Here is a 13,396-nt window from a genome sequence, read left to right as displayed (position 1 = left end):
TGATATTTTATAATTTTTTTATTTAATATATTTTAAAAAATCTATATTTTAGCTTTTGATTTTTACAAATTAATTTATATAATATATAAAATTATATTTTTAACAGGGTTTTGTTAAAAAATTATTGTTGAACAACTGATTTTTATAATCTAAACTTTGAATTAACTTATAAATTAATTTAAACAATGTAAGAATTTTATTAATTGATTTTTGCAATTCGCCTCTACTCCATAGTTTCTGACTCCGTCACTATCTCTAAATCATTTATAATATGTTGCTTCTTCCTTCTTCCAACTTTTTTGTTGGTTAATCCTAAAATTAACATTAACGAAAAATATAACTAAAATCATATATACTCTAGATATATTATTATATTGCCAATTTTGCATACAAACCCCTATAAAAAATTATTTGAATTTTTCTTGTTTAAAAATTTTAAAGGTCAAATATACAATTCGCATTATATTCAAGGGTAAACTGGTAAAAAAAACAGAGAGAAAACCCTAACAAAACCATCGATGGCTGCAAAACCATCACTGATCAATAACATCTAATAGAACAGTGTTCCTCACCGATCATCAATCTTAACACGAATCTCAACACAATCCCATCCCTCCATTTCTCTGGTCTTTAAACATTCAAATTTTTGTTGCAAGAAAAACCCATCCCTCTGGAAATCCCGTGTTTATGTTCTTCTCTTGCCCTGAAAGCGCATATGCGCATACACACACACACACACACACACACACATCTTCACACTCCTTCTCGCCCAATCCTCTCTTCGATTCAATTCCCCTCTGTTTTCTTGGATCAAGCCCTCTGATTCCCACCATCAAGGCCTCCAATTTAATGGTATGATCTCTGTTCTTTCGTATTTTTCCATTTGATTTTTAATTTTCGTTCAATTTCATCGTTTTGTTTCAAGATTGTCGCTTAGGTCTTCAATTTACACCTTCCCATTTTTCCTTTGCTTGATTTGGTTGGGATTTTGGGGTTTGTGAGAAATTCTTGGAAATGGTTTGTTGTTGTTGTGTTTTTCTTGTGACTCTGGATCGATTGGATGGAGAATTTCCGTGAATTGTTGTGAATGTGTCTGTAAGATTGCGTTTTGGTTTGGGGAATTAACTGGAGTGATAAGATAGTTTGGCATTCATGGGTTTTTGCTTTATGCTGGAATTTCTCCTAGTCTTCATCTTCTGTGGAATCTTGTAATTACTTACATTTTTTTTTAACAAGAATCATGCGAAAGTGTCTGATAGTTTTTGTTTTAGTTTAGGCAATTAACTGGAGTGATTAAGACAGGAGGATGTTGGTTTGTGACTCGTTGTAGATGGCAAACATTGGCATTACTTGAATTGCTTTATGCTGTAATCTATCCTGGTTTTCCATCTTCTGTTGGAAAACCAGTTGTTTGTGTTAGATCTTTACTGATTTCCTTAATTGATTTTTTGGTACGAGAATTGGTTTATGATTGCAAATTAGTTGGATGACAGTTAGGTTGAGAAATTTGGTTCTTGATACTATGTCAAGAGTATGATCAATATTCTAGATGGTTAGATAGACTTATAAGTTGTGTTTGATCTCAAGTTCATGATGTGCACCAGTCTATTGATTATCACTTGTACAAGGGCTCTGTAATTCTTAGTGCAGTGCTAATGCCTAATGGTTGTCTTTTTGCATGGATCTTGATTCTTGACGGCATTTATGTGATGCTCATTTTGCTGGTTAAGAAGACCCAGTCCAAAGTATCTTTATGTTTGATTGTTGCTAAAATAGGCTGGATCCGGCATGTTCCTGTGTGTGTATTGTCTTGATCCGTCACCTTTTTCAGGTGAGGATTAGCATTTCATTCATAAGTTCTGATTGTAGGTATATTCACTATTTTGTGTCAATGATGTAATGAAATTCACATTATGCTTTATTTCTATTGAGTGAATATGACTGCAAGTGTAGGTCTGAGTTGAAGGAATTAAGTAAACATTGTTATAGGTTTTATGTTGAAAATTAAATTCATATTTAGCTACTACCTTGCTTTTTGAACTTTCACTTCCAAAAACAATTTATAAATCCATGTGATGACTGTTTGAACTCAGACAATTTACCGTCCATAGTTATAAAAGGATAAGAGAGTCCATTTTAGAAGGAGATTTTTTGTGTTAGACTCCAAACCTGTGACTACATATGCATGAACTAAAGTGTTGTCTATAATATACAAAAAAGTTATAGCCTTCATGACAATGTTAGACCTAGATGTAATAAAAATAAATGATTGTATGTTCATAATAATAGATGACAAATATGAACTAGTAAGAATAAAGATAGTAATACCCCAAGAATTATTCTTACAAAATATACCCAATGAAATAGATTTAACAACTATTTATTCGACAAGTAATAAGAATAATTTAGATATCTACTAGATGAAGTATATATACCTAAAATATTAAATAGAGCGGAATCCTCTACAAGGCTACCTTTTAAGTCCTCACAAGAAACTAACAGTAATAATATGCTCATAAATAAGATAAGGAACCTAGAATCAGGAGATGAAATTAACCAAGTCCTGCATAGTGCAAGACAAAATTTTTATTACACTATAAAACCGTACATCTGGCAATGACAAAGCTATTGTACAGGAGGTACAATAACTCTAATATCAAGAGATTGTTTGCCAAATGAATAAAACTACACTTGCATCATGTGAAGCATCATTTCAAAAAGATGAAATCATAATCTCTTAAATACGCATCAATGTTGATGATGCAGAATAATCTCTAAATGATTCAAGTAGGGTGCCTGAAAACACTTTCTTAGAGAAGCAGGGCCAACCCTAGAGGAATCCCTGCTTCCAAAACTTCGGGGAGACAGCGTGGATGTTGATTTCTCGGTCTTGTCTTCATCTCCCGGCCATCACCATTGCCTTCTAGGTCTCGCATTAGAGCCCTCTGCTTTGCTCTAATTCAAGTAATTCATCACCGTTTCCAATGTTTTCAATTGCTTTTCCTCTTTCCTTCTTTGATCCTCATATCTACTGCTATGCGTCATGTTTGCAACCAAGGCACTAGCTTGATATGCTAAAGCTTTCACTTTGTACCATTTTGTGCATGATAAGAGTTTAGATCTCACTCGACAACCTGCTTGGTTGAAAATTGTATTGCATTTCCATTGTTTTTCTTTTTGTAATTTTTTTAGTCAATATGATATTAAAAGATTGTCTTTGGTTGAATATTGGTAGCAAATAATGAATCAAAAGCCTTTATGGCCGTAAATGATTTAAATATTAGCTAAGATGTTTGCAAGTGTTGGGCATGATCATTTGATCTGTAAGGCGTAGGCCATAAATATGTATTATTTGTTTGATGGTAATATGTTATTAGATGAAAAATGTTAACTGTTGTGTACAAGGTAACTAACTTTTTATGGGCTTATGACCATGTACTTGCTATATTGAAAATTGATAATATGGAGATGATTGTAAAATTCAAAGCTTTCCACTATTCTCATGCATGAATCTTTTCCGTGCTGCAGGATGTACCACATATTGATACTTGCTGATGCCAATGCTGTGTAGGCCTTGTTGTCCTGTTTTTCATGGGTTGTCTCACTGAACGCTCAAATTTCTGGTTAGATTTTTGTATGGGGATGAAATGCTATCCGACTGTAGTTATAATGACTTAAACCATTGATTGTAGTTATAATAACTTAAACCATTCATAATTTAAACATGTTGATGTCATTAGCCATTTAAGATTTTGAAGCATCCATGAATTGTAGAACTTGTGGTGATCTCATAACATTTAACCAGCTTATATCTGTATCTAGGCAATTGATTTTCAAATCTCATAAAAGATACAAATCACTTGACCGAGGTTTCATTTAGATGTCATGGAAAAAGCTTTGGAACATTTACTTCCTAGCTGCAACTTTTTCAGAAATATAATAAATAGAAAAGGCAACACAGAGGTAGAATTTTGGCCGCTACAAAATAGTTGATCTTTTCTATCTGCGAATATCATTGTTCAAGTGCTTGATGTGGTCTCATAATATATCCAAAATGGAACTTTTGTTTTTAGGATTTTCATCTGCGTTGATGGATGTGTTAATTTTTGAACCCTTGAGTTTGAAGAACAGTTTTGATATTCACTATTCCAAGGTTTTCTTTGATTCAAATTTGTTATATGAGCTTGCTTTTTTGTGAATGAGAATATAGTTTGTCCTTGGAGTTGTGGTTCTTAGCAATATTGTATAGTTCTACTTTATAAATTAAAATCAATTAGTAACTGTGGATTTTTCTTGACCGAGAAACATTAGGGAATACTTTGGAAGCTTGATAACTTCCCGTACTATTGACGAATAAATTTGAATCTTTTTCCTTGTTTGTTGGTTGATGTTGGATCATGTCATGCTCTTACAATTTTTTCTCTTTCATTATTTTATGGCTATGTTGATCAGATAACTTGAAATTCACCCATTTTTTTGTGGTATCTTGTTTTCAATATTGCCAACATTCAACCATGTCTAGCTCACAAGTCATTTCCTTCTTGCTTGTTTTTTTTTGTGTTTTAACATCTACAAATTTTGGATCAGGTCCTCTTAGGTCACTGAACTCGTATCTAAGGTTATCCGTCAAGGATCCTTTCCAGGAAATTCACATGGATAACAGTCAGCGTCTTAGTTCACGTGGTTCTCTTATTGTTCTAGAAGGACTTGACCGTAGTGGGAAAACTTCACAATCTACCAAACTAGTCACACACTTGAAGAGTGAAGGAATATCAGTAGAAGCATGGCGGTTTCCCGACCGAAGCACTAGTGTTGGGCAGATGATATCTGCTTATCTTGCCAATGATACCCAATTGGATGATAGGACAATCCATCTACTATTCAGTGCAAACCGTTGGGAGAAAAGGTTGGCTATTTCATCATGTAGTAATTTTATGCTTTTGTTCTATTGAATGCCAATTTTGTCTGTTTCCCTTTAAATCATCTAATGCATGTACTTTTGTTTTTCAGCATTAAGAGTATGAGCCTTCAAAACTGTGACCTTTGCTTTCGTACTTTGTTAAAAAAATGGTGCTTGCTTCTTAACCGTAGAAAATGTATTGTTGAATGAAAGTTTTTTGCTCAAGGTCCTAGTTATTAGATGCAAATCGAAAATATTATTTGAGCCTGATTGAAATCAAAAGCCTAAGTTGATAGGGTAAGAGACTTATGTTTCTATGTTTAGATCTATATTTATTAAATTAACCAATGTGGGAATTTTTGTTACTCTACCACTCTTTTGATGTATTCATGAGCCTTATATGTTTCTCTGGGATCATACCCAGATATGGTACTAATTTTAGTTGTTTTTTCAACTTTGTTATTCATTACATCTTTTCGTTACACTTAGACAGTCATGACAAATGCAAGCAAACCAACAATTTCATCTATGAAGTATTAAATCTTTAAGCAAAAACATAACATATAGGGCAAAGATTTTGCTGCTCAGTGGCTAGTAAAATTACTCAAATACAACTTTGGCCACATTTCAAGCTTGCGAGCATATATGGACAATATATTTCCATAGTCCGACATGTCATGGAATTAGTTGATTGGTGTGGAATATTATGTTGTTTGGACAGTGTTTCACAGCATTTCTTGTCATGCTACTGCTTTAGCCTTGTTTGTCATAAGCTATATAGTCTCAGCTGATTTAGGTCAACTTTCAGTTTGATTGGTGGTTTTCAACTGAAGAGCCTCTAATTCTATTTAATCTAAATGCAATTACATGTGTATATAGAACCTTAGAAGCAAAGGTATCAATAATTTTTTGGTGCGTTTGATTTTTAGATCGTTGATGGAAAGCAGACTAAGAAGTGGAACTTCTCTTGTTGTTGATCGATATTCTTATTCTGGAGTTGCTTTCTCAGCTGCTAAAGGACTTGATATTGAATGGTGTAAGGTGATATTTAATTTAGCTCACTTATCTACCTATATCTGTCTTATAATGGTCGTGAGACAAGATCATATTCTGTTGCAGGCTCCGGAAGTGGGATTAATAGCTCCAGATCAAGTAATTTTCCTTGGCATATCACCAGAGGTACCTCATTCGATTCCCATAAGTTTAATAGATCAACCTCTACTTGAAAGAGTTAGTTTGATCTCTAGACTATATTTGTTTATTTATCTATTTGCTTGTACACGAACCTTTTCTTATTCTATATTACTAGGCAAATTTAGAATGTTAGTGTATAATGTTAAAAAATATCCACATGTAGGACTTTGCAAGTATTAGTTCAATAGGACTACGAGCTAGTCCTGAAACCTTGGATTTCAAGGTTTCAGGACTATGCATGAAAGTCTTAATTGTTTCTTGTACAGAAACCTTTTGCTATTTTTTGTTGGTATATTGCATCAAAATTTTGGGGTTATGATGTTAGAAAAGATGTTCACACATGACACACTAAACTCATGAGTATTAGTTGCTACTAGTGAAAATTGGAAATGGAAATATCTAGAGATTTGATGACACAATACACTCAAGTTTGTGTATCCAATTAAGCAGGGCTAGGTTGTTAAAGCCTTCACAAGAAGTGGTAAATTGTCACCTTTCTACTGTTTATATGAACTTGATACCGAAATGAATTGGTGATATCCAATATTTTATGTTTCTGTTTTCGTCTAAATTGTATGTTTCATGACTTGAACCAAGAAAGTAAACATTTTTATCACTTATGTTTCAGAGTTCAGTTTCAATCAATTGATTGTTTTTACTCTGGCACTCTATTAAGATCCTTGATGATGTAAACTCTGTTTACTGATTTTCCATATTATTCTTTGTTCTAAATTTAATAGGGTTGTTTTTTTCCCTCAGAGAGCAGCTGAAAGAGGAGGCTATGGCACTGAGAGATATGAGCACCTTGACTTCCAGAGGAAAGTTGCACAACATTATGCAAAACTTCAAGATGTTTCATGGAAGGTATCTTTTTATTTTAGTTTTCGATGAAATGCATTTTTTTTTTAACCGTCTTCCACATCCATCGTCCGAATCATAGTACACCCTGTTTTCCTGGCAATGCATTTGTTTGAACTGGTGATTGCATGAATGAGGAACAAGCAAGTGTCCTAAACTTAAGCTTGCCGGACTAGCTATATAGAGGTATTCCTTTGTTTTCTTAATGGGAGTGGCTGGTTTGTCTGTGGAAGCAAGGCAATTAGCATGCCTATGATACCTCTGCTAGCTAGATATTATCATTGGTTAAATGGTCCAAATAATCTTGGGAGAATTTCGTTTTGATTGTATAAAAAGTTGCAATTGTATCATTGCATTATCAGTTAGTTATCCTTAAAGAAATGACAAAGTCTACATTGATGCTCTGTCAAAATGGAGTGGGGTTTTTTGATAGAATATTTGCTAGCTGATAATCTAATATATATATATATATATTTTTTCCTTTTTTCCTTGTGAAGTATATAATGTTAAGATAAGCTGTTCATGTTTCTTTGGGAGTTTTTGTGAATAGAAAAGCTTAAACTAATAGATATGTGATGCGTCCTTTAGATTTACAAGATAAATCTTAACAAGGCTTTATTCTTGAATAACATCTATACCTAATAAATTATTTTGTCTGATAATCACTTACTGGTATTGGTTGAAATTATGTGTTGAACTTATTGGAAAAATCCTTTTTGTGTTCGTGTATACCGAACATTGTGTTTTATTGAGGGACCAAAATGAACATTGGTTCCCTTGGCTTTAATGCTAAAAGTATACCATCCATGCTGCATTCACATTCTGTCGGTTGCCTTTGGACACATGAGTCACTTGGAAATTATAATGACTCGTTACCCATGAATTTTATCAATCAATGCAAAAATATATAGTTATATATATATATATATATATATTCAAAATATATACAAATATATTGCATAACATATTCTTGGCATTGTTTAGCTCGAAATTTTGAAATCTGAATTTGTGTTGTAGCCAAAGAATAAATTTTGTGTGCTTTACATCACTGTTCTTCAGGTTATCGATGGTGGTCTTTCCATGGAGGACGTTGAAAACCAGATAAGAGAATTAGCACTAGATTGCATTGCGAAATGCAAAGCGGGGAAACCTTTGGCTAACCTCTGGCTAAACTGCGGATGACATTCATTTCCAACGGTGTATGTGTCTTGCAATTGCATTGGCCATTTGCCATTTTAATTGCAAATGCATCAGCACCTTTGTAGTCAAAATTTACTGTAGAATGTTAAACAAGAGAAGGTGCTATCCAGACTTATTTGCTGTTGAAAAATTGAAAAGTTATTGCCAACGACCTGCGGGTCTATTGGGATATGGGTCGTTGAACATATGAACTTAATTTATGTTTTTTAAAGTATATGAATGCTCATATTTTCACACAATGCAACTCTATCGTCAAGCATACATAGGAATGTCAGTGGGGCTGGGCGGGGAATGGGATCTCCGTCCCCATTCCCACTCTCCACGGGGCGGGATTCCCCTTGTTAAAATTCTCCGCGGGGGAAAAATTTTCTCCCGCGGGGATCCCCGTCCGTCCAAAACATAACATGTGGGTTACAACATCGGGGTTATTTTAAAGATAAATAATTAGTTTTTATGAATATTAGAAATTTGAAAAATTAGAAGTTTGAATTTTAATTTTGTAAATATATTATATAATGATTTTATTAAAATAATTTAAGATTTTATTAAATAAATATGTTTTAATGAAATATATAAATTTAAATAGTTAATAAGTTGTATGAAACAATTGTGAGTTCCATAATAATAACTAAAAATATTAATAAATAAATATTTATTGATTATATAGATATAATATTATGTTAATGTTGAAATAATTTTTAATAAATATATTAAAAATATATATATATTTTGGGTAATTCATGGGAGCACGGAGAATCCCGTGCCCTCCCAGCGGGAGGGATCCCGCGAGGCGGAGATCATTCCCCACCCCCGCCCCGCCCGCTAGGCTTGGAGGATTGTTTCCCCGCTCCCGCCCGGGATGTTCGGGGAATCTCGTCCCGTGGGCAGGGCCCTGAGGGAACGGGATTCCCCACCCCACTGATATTCCTAAGCATACATTAGGAAAATGAGAAATTTGATCTAGTATGAAACCAAGTTGGTGTTTTTAAAGGGCACTTAGGTTAACTATTCTAAATCTTTTTTTACAGGCGTTTAAATGTTTAAATTGTACATAGTTTTTTTTTATACAGCATCAAGCTTTTATATTGATTATAATTTTATAATTGTGAAATATATTTATATTTTTTTAAAAAAATATTTATTGTTCATATAACTATTATATTTTACTTCAATTAAAATACTATACAAGTGAATTTTTTAAAAAAGCAACTACCATCTCATTAAAAGTTAAAAAGATACATTGTTTCTCTAAGCTGTTTCATTACTTTTGGTGTGACTCTTATTTTTTAGCTTAAGTGTTTCTTAATGAAGGTATTTTTTTTTTAAACATGTATGTTATTTTTATTTCCAGAAGTTCTTATTTTATTTAATATATATATATATATATATATATATTTTTTATGAAACAAAACTATACCAAAATATATGCATATAAAATTTGAAAGTATATGGGTAAACATCTTGGTTATTTAATATTTGAAATGGGGGAATTGCTTAACGGCCATCATCTCTAAAAGCTCAAAAATCATAATAAACACAACGGTTTGTGCAAGAAAAAGAAATTGTTACATATTTGGGTTGACATTTATGGGTTGTTATATTTGTTTGGATGTATGCGCATTGAAGTGCTTCTGAATGTGAAATTGTCATTAAGGTCATAATTTGATTTAATGAATTATAAGTTTCAATTACTGATTTTCCATTGAATTTCTAATCTTTTAATCTTTCTTAATCATACTCTAGTGGTTTCATTCCATCTTTTCAAATTCTTCATATAGAATTATGATATATTTTAATGGTTTTGTCGGCAATGTAAAAAACCCAAATATAATCCAACCCATAAAATAATATTGTCTATGATAATAGAGTAAAATTACATAATTTTATAAACCTTCTAAATCGAGTAGTTATTTTGCTCACTACACCAAAAGAGTGCTTTTTGAGGCGGTTGTCAAGCCCTATAGAGACGGTTTTAACCGCCTCTATAAGTATAGTGTTGGTTTTTTCACCCGTCTCGTATTAAGCCGGCTCTACACTTTAGAGCCTGTTTGTACAAACCGTTGGGGTAAGTTTTATCTATAAAGCGGTTTTTAATTAAAAAAAATAGAGGCAATTTTAATCCTATTTATTAGTGCCAGTTTCTAAAACCGGCTCTCAATATCTGCTTCTGTAACTATAATTTGGTGTAGTGGCTTTTGCATTGAAGAGCAATATATGCATATATATATATATATATGTGGATAATAATAAATATTTCATTATTAAAATTAAATAACCACCTCTTTATACCTTGTCCACATTTCTCTCTCAGAAAAAATTATAGTCAAATAAAATAACGATGATAATAATTTGATCATAATAGTAAAATTTTATTAAACATTTCGAAATATTTTGATTGAAAAGAACTTTACAATCAATCAAATATACGAATATTTGCTACATTTAAAAATTTTAAAAATTATAAAATTACATCTCAATTCCAATTAATATAGTGTTAATCAAGATGCTAACATGATGCTTTATAGGCCCTTATATTGGAAAGGTCTTGTTCTAAAAGCATTTTCTTAGAGAAGTAGGGCCAACCCTAGAAGAATCCATGCTTCCAAAACTTCATGGAGGCAGCATGACTGTTGATTTCACAGTCTGGCCTTCATTTTCGGGCCATCACCATCATCCTCTGCTTTGGAACATTTACTTCCTAACTGTAACTTTTTTTTTTTTTGAAAAAAGTAGATAAACCACTTCAATTAAACTAAAAAACTGTAACTTTTTCATAAACCTAATAAATAAAAATGCAATACAGAAGTAAAATTTTAGCCGCCACAAAGTAGTTGATTTTTTTTTTATCTACAAATATCGTTGTTCAAGTGTTTTATGTGGTCTCATAATACATCTAGGATGGAACTTTTGATTTTAGGATTTGCATCTGCATTCATGGATGTGTTAATTTTTGAACCCTTGATTTGGAAAAATAGTTTTAATATTCACAATTCCAAGGTTTTCTTCAATTCAAATATGTTTTATGAGCTTGCTTTTTTATGAATAAGAATATAGGTAATATACTTGGAATTGTGGTTCTTAACAATATTGTATAGTGATGCTTTATAAATTAGCATCGATTAGTAAAAGTGGATTTTTCTTGACAGAAAAACATTAGGGAATACTTTGGAAGCTTGATAATTTTCCATATAATTGAAGAATAAATTTGAATCTCCACTCAATTACAAATGGGTCAATTAAAATAAATTATTTGCATTTTTTATTAGGCTTTTGTTCTTCAATTTTTATTGCCTGATAGTTGTAATGGGAAATTCCTTGTCCAATTTTAGGAAGGGATGGCAATTTAGAAGTTCAAACTCATTCCAGAAGATGCATTATTACAGTTTTTCTTTATGTATAGAGTCTTGAAGAAGCAAGATTGGCCATTGAGCTTATTAGTCTAGTGTTGAATGACAAATGTAGCTCATTGGTTGTTAAACTACAAGGAGCCTGCCTGTGCCATTCCATCTATTAGGTTGGATGTTCTCATTAGGGATGCTACTCCAAAATTAAAAAATAATCGAAGATATTAGAAGTTTTCGATATCATGGCATGATTGTTGATGCTATGCACATCTATTGAACATATGGACAAAATCCAAGTGAACGTAGAGCAAAATCTCAAAAATCAAATCTAGATTAGAGAACTTAAACAACTCCAACTGAATTTCATATTCGAAATAGAAGACACCACACTAATTTCAAACAACATCAATATATACATCATCTAATTAAACAGAAAAAACCAAATAAGAGGAAGATATGTAAACCTAAAGCATTTGGAAAGCTAATACAACCGAACTAAGAGCTTATCTCAAAAGCCAAATGCAGTTTTATAAAACATAAACAACTTCAAATAAATGTCAAATTGAAAAGAACAAAAACATCAATAACAAATAGTGAATAAGGAAAGATGTAGGTTTTTGTTTTCCAAGTATTAATCCCTTTATTATTTTATAGGATCTTTAAGTCTTTTTATTTTTTTTTAAAATGTTGTAATCCTAGTGTTGTGGTACGACAGATGTGAGGTTTGTCATTGATTTATTTTGTTTTTTGTGCTGATATGACATATTTTATATTAAAATATTATTTAAATAGATAAATAATGTAAAAAATTTTAACGAACTCACATCCAATATTCTGCCGGGTAAATATTTTAAATAGTCACAGCTCACTCCTATTATGTTAGTCAACTAATTATAAATAATTATATATAGTTGGGTATCTTAACTTTAGATTCACATTTCATTGGGTCACTCAGGCTAACTCCGTTAACGGCGTGCTAACGTGACATATCACGTCATGCCTTCTTGCCTTATCAAACTAAACAATTTAAAAATCAAATTATCTTTTGTTTATTTGACATAAAGAACTAGTTACATAAGTTGACTATCTTCAAAGTAAAGAGGATTTTAATCCACGTGGCATGCTGATGTGGTAAACTGGCATAATGTATGATACAACTAATGCTTTACTTGGATGGGGTTGTAAGAGAGTTTCATAAAGTATGGTAGAATAAGGTAAAGTAAGGAAAATATGGTTTTAAACCATACTTTGTTTGGGACAAATGTAGAGTACCAGAATGTAGTGTTTGGTTTGAAGGTAAAGAGAGGTATGGCTTCATATAATATTACAAAAACAACCTTTAAGAATTTTAAATGAAAACAAAGAATTTTCTTTTGTGACAAGTCATCAGAGATTAGTGATGACAGGTTGTTGATGACCAATGGTCGAATTTGGTAGGTCATCAATGGCAATGGGTCGCCAAGTGGGTGATGGTCGGTGATGACAAATCACGAATGACCGCCGGCTATGGGTCGTCAGAGGTTACCGAAGGTAGATCACCGATGGGCAGTGGTGATCGGTGGTGGTGAGTTGGTAATCAATGGAGGTGGATGGTGGGTGTAAAGGTCATAATAGTAAATATTACAAACGTATAAGTGTATTTTGGTCCATAAATTTACAAAACTCTCTCAAACCCATTTTAGTGGGTTGAGAAATGAGGGTTAAATTAATGGAGGATTTGAAACCTTTAATTTACCCATATCTTCTATATAACTATATATCCAAGCATGATTTGGTTTAAAACCTTACCTTACAATACCTCTAAAAATCCTCATCCAAGCAAAACATAAAATGTTGGAATTGGAGGTTCAATTAACCAAGCATGCTGTAAAAAATGAAGGATGACAGGGTCTTCATTGTT

General features: G+C 32.4%; 1 protein-coding gene across 3 annotated transcripts; it reads left to right on the top strand.

Moving 5' to 3' along the window:
- The first annotated feature begins 673 nt into the window (after positions 1-673).
- LOC120254610 (thymidylate kinase) lies at positions 674-8,366 on the top strand. 3 transcript variants are annotated; one of them, XM_039262689.1, is made up of 7 exons: positions 674-852; positions 3,529-3,595; positions 4,588-4,906; positions 5,830-5,941; positions 6,020-6,079; positions 6,854-6,958; positions 8,012-8,366. In XM_039262689.1, the coding sequence occupies exons 2-7, from the start codon at positions 3,592-3,594 to the stop codon at positions 8,132-8,134; spliced, it is 723 nt and encodes a 240-aa protein (XP_039118623.1). In that variant the 5' UTR covers positions 674-852; positions 3,529-3,591; the 3' UTR covers positions 8,135-8,366. The 3 variants fall into 3 exon arrangements, with proteins under 3 accessions (XP_039118623.1, XP_039118625.1, XP_039118624.1); XM_039262690.1 differs by having other exon boundaries at positions 677-852; positions 3,529-3,623; XM_039262691.1 differs by lacking the exon at positions 3,529-3,595 and having other exon boundaries at positions 676-852.
- The last annotated feature ends 5,030 nt before the right edge of the window (positions 8,367-13,396 follow it).

This window comes from Dioscorea cayenensis, unplaced genomic scaffold (assembly GCF_009730915.1).
Source record: "Dioscorea cayenensis subsp. rotundata cultivar TDr96_F1 unplaced genomic scaffold, TDr96_F1_v2_PseudoChromosome.rev07_lg8_w22 25.fasta BLBR01000533.1, whole genome shotgun sequence".
In the NCBI taxonomy this organism is placed as follows: domain Eukaryota; kingdom Viridiplantae; phylum Streptophyta; class Magnoliopsida; order Dioscoreales; family Dioscoreaceae; genus Dioscorea; species Dioscorea cayenensis.
This window is presented reverse-complemented; position numbering and strand designations above follow the sequence as displayed.

Excerpts from the sequence above, each read along its gene's own strand:
- LOC120254610 (XM_039262689.1), top strand. Across the intron at positions 5,942-6,019 it reads TTGATATTGAATGGTGTAAG|GCTCCGGAAGTGGGATTAAT; the intron begins GTGATATTTAAT and ends ATTCTGTTGCAG. Across the intron at positions 6,080-6,853 it reads TCCTTGGCATATCACCAGAG|AGAGCAGCTGAAAGAGGAGG; the intron begins GTACCTCATTCG and ends TTTTTCCCTCAG.